The following is a 12,973-nucleotide window of genomic DNA, read 5'->3' as shown; positions in this document are numbered from 1 at the left end:
CCCCGCTCCCAGGATTCCAGGACCAGCACCTTCAGCATCGCCTGGGCCCCACCCCAGACCTACAGAATCCACATCTGCAGGTCAGCGAGATCCCCAGGCTCCTCGCACGCTTGAAGGTTATACCGAAGTCTCAGAAGGCTTGGCAGCGCGATCTCAAGGCTGGGCTCTGGAATTAAAGGTCTAGTTCAAATCTTTGTGTCTCTCATTAGTTATACGGCCGCAGACAAGTTATTATTATTATTAATATGCCTGTTTCCACGACTAAGAGGCGAAGATAATGACCCATGCCGAACACTTGGAAGTGCCTGGCAAGTGATGCTTATTAACTGTTTACTATGATTGAGTTTCAAAAAGTCAAGGCCCACGCACATACTCCTGAAGGCCACTTCCCCGAGGACAGACACATTTTCAGCCGGTCACTTGAGTTGAACCACTGAGACTGCAGCTCCCCCCATACCCCCCACCAACCCCATCCATTAAAGAAAACAAAGACACCACAACTCCTGGCCGCAGAGTGTCAAATATATTGATGGTCGTAAAGGGACAGCTTGGAGACGTTTTAGGTCTGCTGAGATACCGTGCAGCATACAGACATGCTCTGTGTTTCTGAAACCATGTCATTAAGTTTGCAAATACATCTCTGTTTTGAACATGATGTCGTTGTTTTTTTTTTTTTTCATTAGCACAGTTTACTACTACAGTTTTTCCTAGAGTAAATAAATATAATGGCTGTTTGCAGAGCCACTACAGATTTATTTAGATGTTTAACAAGGTGAACTATTTCACAATTAGTTCGACCTCTGAGTCAACAGCAAGATGTTTTTCATTTGTTTTGTTCACTGCTCTCGTGGGCGGGGGTTATCTTTTCCAATTTGTTCTCTGTTCACATGTTTAGTCGCCAACAGACCACGAAAGGTAGTGAAAAATAAGTCTGTTTAAAAAATTAAACTGTAATTAGGCCATGGGCTTTTTCCCAAGACCCTTAAAGTCAGATAATTTAAATTTACAAGAGGAAAAAAAAAATAGGCATCATGGAAAACTAAGTAACAAAAAAACGACTGAAAAACACATCTGTAGAACACAGTGGTCAGTAGTAAACAGCTCAGAAGGGTAAAGAAAACAGAAGGTCCTTCTAGAATGTTACACAGTCCAATGACAAACTCTGCTTTTTTTTCTAGTGGCTATTTTCCTACCACAGTGTTAGCTTCATTATTATATTAAATAACTTATATGGGTAAAAAGGAGTTTGCTAACCAGCAGCCAACTCAAAACCTTGTAGGAAGAGGGAGGAGGGGAATTCACAACACAGCCCGCGCTCAGGGAAACAAAGTCCGCAGTTGGCATCCAGCCAGCCTGACCCCTCCCAGCAATACCACTGAGCTGCAGTTTGGGATCTAAATGGAGGGCTTGCTTCCCCTCCCTCTTCTCCCTTTTTCTTTTAAGTTAACAAAGAAACATGGGCTTCCTAAGAGCCAGCACTCAGCTGGGCAAGTCCCATTAGCAGCAAATGTTGAACCAAATTAAAAAACACACACACACACACACAAAAGAAAGCTCCATCCAGGTGCAGAGCTGTGATTCACATGGAAATTCCAGGAGATGAATCATTGCAGAGCTGGGATCTTCAGAGGATTCTTTCTCAAGTGTCCTCAGTGAACATTTCAGTCTCGCAACATTTGAGTCAATCTGTCAGCTGTGGGGAATAAGGTCCCCATCTGCTCCTGAGGGAGCGTGCTTGCAGGGACGTCACGATTTTCTGTGGCGCTAGATGCCCGAAAACAAAGGCCAGCCCCTCGATGATCTGCTTGAACGCAGCAGCCAGCATCCCGTGTGTTAAACTCTGCCCAGGAGGCTGGACCTGAGTAATAAAGAAGATAAGATAAGAAGGAAGGTGGCAAATGATCTGAATGAGGATGAAGAGCCTCACATAATACTAGTTTCATCTTTCCCATGTTTGAAGTTTGATTTTACGTAGTTTAAAGTAAGCCAGACAAAGACAAATATCATATGGTATCACTTGTATGTGGAATCTAGAAAAACGACACAAATGAACTGATTTACAAAACGGAAATAGACTCACAGACGTAGAAAACAAACTGATGGTTACCAAAGGGCAAAGGTGGGGGGAAGGATAAATTAGGATTTTGGGAATAACATATACACACTACTATATATAAAGTAGATAAACAACAAAGAACAATACTCAATATTTTGTAATAACCTATAAGGGAAAAGAATCTGAAAAAGAATATATATATAACTGAATCACTTTGCTGTACACCTGAAATTAAAACACTGTAAATCAACTATACTTTAATAAAAAATAAATTAATTAAAAAAAAGTTTTAAAGAAGGACAGAAAAGTATTAAGCATTGAAGTCCTTCAGGTTTTCTGGGAGAACTGTTAGTCACTTAAAATAAATATATATTAGTGGAGATGGCCAAAACTTTGTTTACAGGTAAATCTATACCTTGAGTGGCTTTATATTAACACACACACACACACAAACAAAGGTCATTAATGATAAAAAGCTTTTAGAACCATACTGGTCTCATGGCAGATGGGATATTTAGTAAATCTGAACGAGTTCACATTCGGTGCCCACTGAGAGCATTTAAATATCAAGCGACAAGAAAGGTGTCTCCCCTCACAGGTGTATTTGTCATTGCCACTGCTGAACCCAAGGTGTCTGAATGAGTGACTCTTGGACCAGCAGGAGAAGCATCTATGTAAAAATATCCTACTGCCTGCAAAGCTAATGCATGTACACGTTTTCAGGCAGGTACTATCATTCTAGAATGATGAGCCTTAGTATCTATCCACTTAGCATATGTGGATAGATCCTTTCGCAAAGGATCACAGCGTACTTCTTTTTTATCCTCTTTGGGGGTGCTCGGCCTCAGCCAACACCTGCAGTAACCCAACGTCCTTCCTCAACAGCACAGGAGCAGGTCCAGAGCTGCGGCACATTTGAGGGAAGACCCTGTGCTCCCCCTCAAGGGCTCACACAGCGGTAGGGAAAAGAAGAAACGTCTCCAATCCTTTGCCTTTCACTGTGACCTGCTGTAAGCATAATAATTCCAATGCTTCTGTACCTCATCCCTCCTCAATGAAAGGTTCAAAGAACGCCTAAATTTTCCTTTGAAACAAATAAAATCACACAAAACCAAATACATCTTAGATACCCTGGCTCATGAAACCTAGCCCAAGATCAAGTTAATGAAGGCTCCCAAGTGACTATGGGAAGAAGAGAAAATGGGCTTGTCAACCTGGTACAAAAAGGCACATGGGACTTCCCTGGTGGCACAGTGGATAAGACTCCACGCTCCCAATGCAGGGGGCCTGGGTTCGATCCCTGGTCAGGGAACTAGATCCCACGTGCATGCTGCAACTAAGAGCTCACGTGCCACAACTAAGGAGCCCGCGAGCCACAACTAAGGAGCCCTCCTGCCGCAACTAAGACCCAGTGCAACCAAATAAATAAATAAATATTAAAAAACAAAAAAGAGGCACACGTTCCCAGAGTCTCTTAGTAGAAATACACATATAGCAATTTTGGTTATAGTAATACTATATCCTGGGCTACTTTTGCCCATTAAAGCATCTCAGATGGTTAAAATACAAACTTACCTATCCTAGTTTTGTTTGAAAATACTAATAGATTAACAACATTTTTAAATTTGGAGAGATTCTGTATTACATTTAAAGTCCCAACTCTCTCCCAAACCAAAGAGGGGACCAAGATCTAGTCGATAAGTGACACACTCCAATTTACTGAACCAGCTGGTACTTGGGTCTCTTTGATCTCAGGTGAAATAAGATTTTACTGTTACAACTATTCAGAAGTACAGTCTGAACTTCTTATCTTTTAGATGAAGAAAATGTGTCAGTGCCCTTTTTAACATACCACAGGGTAATTTCAGTTCCTCATTCCATAAAATAATGGGAGAAAGAAGAACAGAGTCACTATGTATCTGCCAGTACTAAAAAAAAAAAAAAAAAAGAGAATAAAACTGAAGGATGGCGATGAGGATTCCAAGCCAGAAAGATTCAGTTAACAGGAGATAAGCTACAGAGAGGACTCGGAACACGCAGGCAGGGACTCCCTATGACAAGCACGCGGCTTTCTTCACTTAAGGCCAACGTCTTTATTAGATCTGTACAGCAATGAGAAGCAATGAGACCCACCTTAAGGACTTCCATCTGTCTTTCTCTATATGGTTTTCAGGTCCTTCACTCTCATAGGAAGCCAAGTAGAGAGCTACAATCAACCAAAAGTACGAATGCATTAACGCTGAAGCCTTTTCCTGATACATTACCCACCTCCATCCATCCCCCATTCAACCTGAACCAAACCCTACAGCAAAACACACTCTTTAAAATATCAAATTACAAGCGGGGAGCTTTAAGAACACAGAATACCACACTTTGCCCCTGACTGACCATCTCAACAAAACCCCAAGGGCCTCTTAGGCCAAAACGGCACTTGGTTAACTAAGACAATTTATGAGGCAAAAAAAGCTTAGAAAGGCAAGCCACAGGATGCGATCATACGCTCACATTTATGTTCTTTATAAAGAAGGGGGATGGGGAGGGGAGCCTTTCCTGTTAGCTTTTTTAAAAGACATTTTAGCAGGTAAAAAGTCAGGTTTTCTAGGCCAATTTTTCACTCTTCTAATGTTTTTCTCTTTAATATTAAGTCAAAAAGAATTCCAAAGATTTAAAAGCTTGTTATTAATCCTGTTTGTAGAGGCTAATAATCAAGTCCCCTCTGGAATGGGTCATATTAATTCAAAATGTTCTTTAGTCATTATCACAAACACTACCAATCTACTATGAGAAATAGTTAATAATGCTATTGATTTCTATAATATTAGGATGTAACAGATTAATACAGTCAATCCCCAAGTCTTTGACAAACTTTAAATTTCTGGTCAATTTTTTTTGTACACAATCACTGTTTCTGCCTCAAATTCCCTAATGTTTTAACAGGTTAAGACTTTCCACTGTTTGTTTTGACAAACAGCAGGGGCTAGCAATTGTTTTGTTTTTCAGATTACCTTGAATGTCAACGTATCACGAAACACCTTTTTTCTCCATTAAAGCAAGCCTAAACAAGGGCAAATGATCCTTCAATAACTTTCCATTTGTGCCCAAAGCTCTGCAGATCTAATATTATAAAGAATGTTTAAACACAGAAACGTACTGCTTATCGGTGAATAGTGAGTGCCTGACTCAAATATTTTAGGGATAAATCATACGGTTTTCTGTGCAACAGAAAATTCTTAAGATGGAATAAGTCAGAAGACAGGCCTCATACTACATGAGGAACCAGGCACCAAGCATTTACATGCTGATTTCCTGATCGTAGGGTCTGTGGATGCTGGGGGCGGCCCCGGCTGAGCAGGCTACCCACCATCTTCACTAAAGACTGGTATTGTGAGCAGGTACTGTAAGATCTTCCGGTCCCTCTCAAATGGACACTCCACTTGCTTCCACGTCATGAATTCACTCACTTGTTTGGCCAGTTCCCAAAATTTCTAGAAGAGAATAAAACGAAAGTTGAATTTAAAGGCAGTTATCAAAAATCATGAGCTTGGATGAGATCACTCCATTTAATGTTCTCCTCTGGCTTCTAATCCTCTGAACTCCACAATTTTCTTAATTTAATAAAAATTAGCAATAGATATTTGCTAGGTAGAGGTAAAAATTTACTCAAGTACCTCTGGATAGTAATTTATAATAATGGTGCAGCTAATTTATTCTAGTCAGCATTGCTATCTTCTTACAAATTAGTAGGGAAAGAGAAAACTTGGCTCGAGAAATTCAGAAGCAGCTTAGATGGCCTGGGCTCTCTACAGTGGCTGGAGAAGCTAGTCCTTCTCTGGGCTCAGATCTTGCAGCCTTACCTCAAAGTTGACATGGCCGTTGGGAAGGCGGTTGGCACACCCCTCATTGAGGAAATAAATATCTTTGATTAAAAGACTGAAGAATGGTATCACAATCTAGAGAAAACAAAAAGCTCTGGTTTGTTTTGGGCAAATGCACATTTAGACTCTCATCAAACAATATAAGAAGTTAATGAACAGCATTGACTCTGGATTACAGAATGGGCTATAATTAATTAAGACAGGTACAGTGTTTTCTTTGCCTCCCATGAGAGCAGTTTCCTTCTTTATATAGTTTTGCATAACATGAAAATGCTGTTATAATAACCAAAATGCAGCAAAGATGGGTGGCACCGGGAGGCGGATTGGCTTCACCTTGTTGCTAGTTTCCCCCATTTTTCTCAGGGCAATAGCATATAATCAAATCTGAGAGTTCTAGCTATAATCAAAGAAAAAAGATCTAAAAACTCTTACTTTTCATTTAGATAGAGCAAAATATTAATAGAATACCTGCCACTGCAGGTACTAAGAGCTTAAGATGTGTGACCCATCTCTCTGTGAGAATCTGTACTGTTTTTATCATTTAGACATCTACATTTTAGATGAACTTTTTCTTAGAGGAACATTTTCCTTTCCCTTGAAGATACTGCTCAAGATAACGTGAGAGCTCAGGGGTTTTGGTAATAGTTGCCATAAACTTCCTGTTGCGTAAACCTGGCCTTCTTGTGACAGAGCAAGTAAGCACCTGTTCTCATAGGAAATCACCGAAGTGGTACCTTGCACAATATGTTGTGAGGCAGGCCCAGGTGAAGGAGGAATATAAATGTGCAAATTAAAATTAATGGTTGTTTAAAAAACAATGAGCTTTCTTTAGTAAGACTTTCCTGCCTCACATCTTTGGTTTGATATGGTGGTATTTAATTAATTAATCTAAAATAATAATCTGTAAGAGAGTACTCTAAATTCTACGAAGCCCAGAATGAACAAAGAACAAAGCTCTTTGTTCTTCCACTTTGTAACTTCCACTTTCTCTCAAACACTGACATGCTTTTGAAGATTCTAAATGTGCTACAATGTAAATAATGCTGCAGACACAAACCTTGGACCTATGTTGTTTACCCAAGAGCAGGTTTTTGAAGGTTCCCTAAGCTTATGACTCATGTGGTACACCTACACTAGATGAATGACAGGTCTGGAAAACATACATTTTGGCTCATACGCAAAAACATTAAGTATCAATTTTCACTTCTAGAGGGAAATTCAGATTTTCCCCTAAAGTCATTTAAAAAAAGATAGGCTTTGATTATTTTTTGTTTTGTTGATCTCTGAAAATAGCCAAAATGAATCTTCAATTTCGACAGCCCTTTTGAATATACTTTTAATTATTTGCTATTGTCTGGAAGTCTCTAAACTGAATTCGTAAAGATCCCCTCATTACCTTCTCCTTCAAATATTACTGACTATATCTCTATTATTTTTCTCTAAACAGCCATGGTAACAAGGATAAAAGCACACCCGAACTTCACTTCTTTGCAAGACCACTTGTCACTGGGGGGTGCTGGGCTTTGGCTCTGCTAGACCTCAGTTTAAAATGTGGTTCCACAACTGACTGGACGTACAAGCCAGGAGTCCACCACCTGTGGCCTGAGGGCCAGCCCACCTCACCGCCTGTTTTGGAATGGCCTAGAAGCCATATATTTTACATTGTTAAATGACTGGGGAAATATCAAAAGAATAAATATTTCATGAGCATGAAATTAAATGAAGTTAGAATTCCAGTGTCCAGACAGCTTTACTGGAAAACAGGCATGCTCATCCCCTCACCTGCGTACCGTCTATGTCTGCTCTTGTGCCACCACATCTGAGCTGAGCAGTTGCAACAGAGACCGTATGGTTTACAATGCCTAAAATATTTAGGATCTGGCCCCTAAGAGAAAGAGTTCGCCAACCCCTGGTATAAGGCTAAGAAAGCCTAGTTTCCTCATCTTAAAGTGGGAACAGTACCCACTGACTTGTGGTGAGGATTAAATTCAACAACACAGGTTTGACCTCAAGTCAGCATTCCCCCAAAACCAATGGGCCCCATACAAGGGGACAAGTATTACTGATGTATCATCATAAGGAAAATGAGGACTGAATTATTATCAAGATGCAATATCTGCCTAGTGTAACAGCTTTTAAGCAAGAACTTTACTTCTGTGCTCTGTTCTGTAGTGCTGGGCTGTGGGATTCATGTGGGGCTGATCACATGAATCATTTTATATACATATATATATATATAATGGAATAAAGAAACTATAGTATATGTACTTGTATGTATATGTACTATATATATGTATATATATGTGTATATATATAAATATACAGACACACACACACACGCACACACTACAATTTCTTCATCCATTCATCCGTCAATGGACATTTAGGTTGTTTCTATATTTGGCTTTGTAAATAATGCTACAATGAACAAGGGAGTACACGTATCTTTTCTAAATATGTAGTGTTTTTGTTTTCCTCAGATAAATACCCAGAAGTGGGATTGCTGGACTGATCCACTATTAATTGTCTGAACCACTCTTCCAAGAACACAGCGATAGAAACAATCTCCCTTATTATAATTCCTGCGCTGTTCCTTATGCCCATGTGCCAGACAGAAGTCTCACAGTCTTCTTCAACTTGTCATTTCCTCAGGGATGGTTCCCTTCAGGTGTGCAGCCCCTACATAAATCTACCACTGTAAAAATCAGGAGGGCCTTCCCTGGTGGCGCAGTGGTTGAGAATCTGCCTGCCAATGCAGGGGACACGGGTTCGAGCCCTGGTCTGGGAGGACCCCACATGCCGCGGAGCGGCTGGGCCCGTGAGCCACAACTACTGAGCCTGCGCGTCTGGAGCCTGTGCTCCGCAACAAGAGAGGCCGCGACAGTGAGAGGCCCGCGCACCGCGATGAAGAGTGGCCCCCGCTCGCCGCAACTAGAGAAAGCCCTCGCACAGAAACAAAGACCCAACACAGCCAAAAGTAAATAAGTAAATAAATTTATTAAAAAAAAAAAAAATCGGGAGACTATAAGGACTTTGGATTTCCAGAGTGAAGGTGAATGTACAGGCTACGAACAGGGGCAAAAGTTTGGTTTCTGAGAGGTCTTTCAATGAAGGCTCTAGTGGGAGAACGTCTCAAGTAGTAATGTTTTTTTCTAATTCCCTTTCACAATATTCTTGGCAACTACACCTTAAAGGCATTATCAGTTCCACAACTAGAAATGAATGCTGATGAGCAGGAACAAGTTCCCACGATCAGAAATGGAATGGTGAGAGGACTGAAAACCACGTACCCGTACGAGAAGTGGTTAAAAACCAGGAGACACAAGGACTCACAGAAAAAAACAGCTATTTAAAGATCATTTAATGGCCCCGATGTGAAAGACAGATTTTTTTTCTATATGGTACCTACAGACGTGCCACATTGGCCACCTAAACATAATTCAAAGAATATCAAAGATTATATTACTTTATTCATGCTGCCAGGAAGACTTTAAAATAGGAACTGACTTAGGAATAAAGAGAGTCTACCCTCACTTCAAAAAAGAAAACAGAATCCCAATTCTCTTGAATAAAAGATGAATTTTTTTTAAAAAATTTATTTATTTATTTATTTATTTATTTATCTATTTTTGGCTGTGTTGGGTCTTTGTTTCTGTGCGAGGGCTTTCTCTAGTTGCGGCAAGCGGGGGCCACTCTTCATCGCGGTGCGCGGGCCTCTCACTGTCGCGGCCTCTCTTGTTGCGGAGCACAGGCTCCAGACGCGCAGGCTCAGTAATTGTGGCTCACGGGCCCAGTTGCTCCGCGGCATGTGGGATCCTCCCAGACCAGGGCTCGAACCCGCGTCCCCTGCATTGGCAGGCAGGTTCTCAACCACTGCGCCACCAGGGAAGCCCAAAAGATGAATTTTTATCCCCAAATGTTTTCATTCATAGCCTTTGAGACCAGTTGTGAAAAAGAAATGGCGTATTTCTTTAAATTGGTGGTGGGATCATTTGTTTTACGAACCAGAGAACACAATCCATACGCTCACACGAAACTGGTTAAAAAACAACAAAACTAAAGCAGACAGAATTTAGTAAATGATGGAAAGGGTAAATGCTGGGAAAAGCTATTAGAGTCCCACAAGTACAACACTCAGTGAGATCTTTGTGGGAGGGCTGGACTTCAGAATTACTCTGGCCAGTGCTACAGCTCCTGACCGAGAGAGATGATTCCACAGCCTCTTCCTCGCTAAGGCAGAGGCCCTCTAACTCACGGAGGTCCTGCAGAGAAAGCCTCGCATCCAACACGGAGAGGTGAAGAAAAGGCTGCAGACAGCCCCCCACAGGTCTTCACACTTCAGGGTACTGGGATCCTCCCATGCATGTGATCATTTCCCAAAGCTTGAAAAACTTCTGATTAGATTTTTCTCAAAGTAGTCACAGGAGTACTGGGATGTGGGCAAAAAAAACTTTATTTTTTTCTTTTTCATCTTCCTCATCCTTGTTCTTTCTCAAAGAGCTTTAACCTTCTTTTTAAATTTTTTTTATATTTTGGCTGCGCTGGGTCTTAGCTGTGGCACGCGGGATCTTCCTTTCAGCATGCGGGATTTTTTAGCTGCGGCATGCGAACTCTTAGCTGCGGCCTGCATGCGGGATCTAGTTCCCCAACCAGGGATTGAACCTGGGCCCCCTGCATTGGGAGCTCGGAGTCTTACTGTTACCCACTGGACCACCGGGGAAGTCCCAGGCAGGTAAACTTTAAAAGCTGGTAAACTCCCTCAGGCTAAATCGAGATAGTTATCTCTGCCTCACCCCTTCTCTGACCTTGTTTCTTTATCAAAAAAAAAAAAAAAAATTAATGTATTTACAATATCTCTCAAACATTATCAGAACTGATATTTTGGATTTTGTTGAGAAGCAATTTAGCATGTTTAAAAGGGTTTCTTTTTGTGTTTGTTTTTATTTTAGATCATGGCGGCTGAAGCTTTTTGGGGGAAGTGATTGAGAGGCCCTGAAATTTTTTACCCTCCTTTTCTTTTATTTGTTGAAGATATAGTTTCAGTTAGAAGATGGACAGAATCTCAGCAGAAAATAGCTTTCATCAAGCAACCTTCATCAGCCCATTTACTGCAACCAGGTATTCACTTCTCAAATAACATGATCTCCAAATGTCAAAATGACTTCTCCTTCCCATGTATGCAATGTGCCAATGAAGGACCCTCTGAGTCAGAAGTACAGTTGATCCAAAATAATGTGAAATTGTTTAAGGGCAGGGCAGATAGGGTGAGGATCATTCCTCTCCAGACATCATCGCTGTACCTTCTCTGCCGCCCACATATCCAATTAGTAACAGCAGGCCTAATGCTACAGCAACTAACCTACTTTCTGCACATAAATGACTTAACCATGGGAGGTAAGCTAATTCTTTAAGAGAAAAGGTTACATTAAGTCAGCCACCTTGTGCAGAGTGTAAATGTCTGTTTCCCATTAAATCAAATTACTCTCCAATGCTATTAGTCATCTTAACATAGGACTTAATATTTACTGCTTGAAACGCAACTATGACACATTACAAAATAATCATTTAAATAATGCAATAATAACATTTGCAAAGTTCTCCACCAAGTTCCCTTTCCCTCTCCTCCTTCCACCCTTCCTTTAGCACTCCCCTTCCCTCTGTGGCAAGTGGTAAAAATGTCTACAGCACGCGGCCTTGCTTTCTTAGATCTAAACTAAAAGAAGCTCGGTACGGTAGTTCACATTTCAGTGCAACACATGGCAACTCTACTATGAATAAAACTCCTTTAAACACATACCTTCTCTCTGCTGCTATGAGCAGTTAAAGACCTTTGTGCCGCCCCACGAAGAGCAGTTCGATAATTGTAGAAATTGCTTGAAGGGTCCATCTGATGCTGAAGACAAAAGAGAGGAGAGTATTAACTACACACTTCTCCCCTGCAGAAAGTTTATGAGACCTTACTTTTAACGCCACATAAAAAATTCCAAATAATTCAGGCGCAAAATGTTACGTAACAGCAAAACAGCAGCTCCACATACCTCAAGAACGTCAAACTTGGCTGTCTTCACTTTGGCCCAAGTTTTTTTCAGTCGAGAGACTGGGCTCATATTCATGCCAGCTTCCAATTTAAAATGGAGGGGGAGAAAAAGAAGGTGGAAATTGAGAAATAAGAGAGGTCATTCTAACCTATGTTCTGAAAAAGTGTTCATTACTAAGTGAAAGGAAGTTGACTTTATACAAAAAACCTGCCAAACGATTTTCCAGAGTAGTGGTCCCATCTCATACCACCATCCATGTCTGAGAATTCTACTTGGCCCACATCCTCACAATATTTGGTTCAACTAGTTTTCTTAATTTCAGTCACTCCCATGTGTGAAATGCTATTTCACTGTGATTTTCATTTTAATTTGTATTTCTCTGATGACTAATGATGTAGAGCATCTTTTCATATACTTACTAGCCATCTGTATATCTTCTTTTGTGAAGTGTCCAAGTATTTTGCCCTTTTTTTCACTGGGTTATTTGTCTACTTAGTATTGCTTTGTAGGGTCCTTTATAGATTCTGAGTACAAGTTCTTTTTTAGCTAGATGTATTACAAATACTTTCTCCCGTGAAATGGATTGCCTTGACATTTTCTTAACAGTACAAGAGGGGAATTAAATAATCTTCTATTACCTAGACTGTGGATCTTTCAGGTCTTTGATGTAGATGAACATCTGTTCACTATTTTCATGGAGTAAGCCAGATAGAGACCTGAAGCTTGGCCATTAGTTTTATGGGGGAGATAAAAGGGAAAAAGAATCTTTTTAATGGAAAAAAGAATTGGTGAGAGGAGGGATTTATTAGAATCAAAATTATTGAATTAAATTTGGTAGATTCTCTGGCTTCAGACTGACCCTGACTCTGAAGAGTCAGGCAAATATTCAAATATTTACTGAGTACCTAAAATGTGTAGCATAGCCATATCATTTATCATATAAATTAGAATATTTTTTAATGAAAGAGTCATTAACCATAATTGTGGCAAGAAAACAGGTATGA

General features: G+C 40.5%; 1 protein-coding gene across 2 annotated transcripts in view; it reads right to left on the bottom strand.

The window, feature by feature from the left end:
• Positions 1-508: 508 nt before the first annotated feature.
• The window catches only part of RASGEF1B (RasGEF domain family member 1B), a 35,997-nt gene continuing 23,532 nt past the window's right edge, over positions 509-12,973 (bottom strand). For both annotated transcript variants that reach the window (XM_068542115.1, XM_068542116.1), the window contains 6 exons: positions 11,970-12,049; positions 11,729-11,824; positions 5,911-6,006; positions 5,418-5,541; positions 4,190-4,262; positions 509-1,858 (listed from right to left, as the gene is read on the bottom strand). In XM_068542115.1, coding sequence (XP_068398216.1) covers positions 1,834-1,858; positions 4,190-4,262; positions 5,418-5,541; positions 5,911-6,006; positions 11,729-11,824; positions 11,970-12,049 — 494 coding nt within the window. In that variant the 3' untranslated portion in view covers positions 509-1,833. The remainder of the gene's footprint in view (positions 1,859-4,189; positions 4,263-5,417; positions 5,542-5,910; positions 6,007-11,728; positions 11,825-11,969; positions 12,050-12,973) is intronic.

Source organism: Eschrichtius robustus, chromosome 4, assembly GCF_028021215.1.
Source record: "Eschrichtius robustus isolate mEscRob2 chromosome 4, mEscRob2.pri, whole genome shotgun sequence".
In the NCBI taxonomy this organism is placed as follows: Eukaryota; Metazoa; Chordata; class Mammalia; order Artiodactyla; family Eschrichtiidae; genus Eschrichtius; species Eschrichtius robustus.
This window is presented reverse-complemented; position numbering and strand designations above follow the sequence as displayed.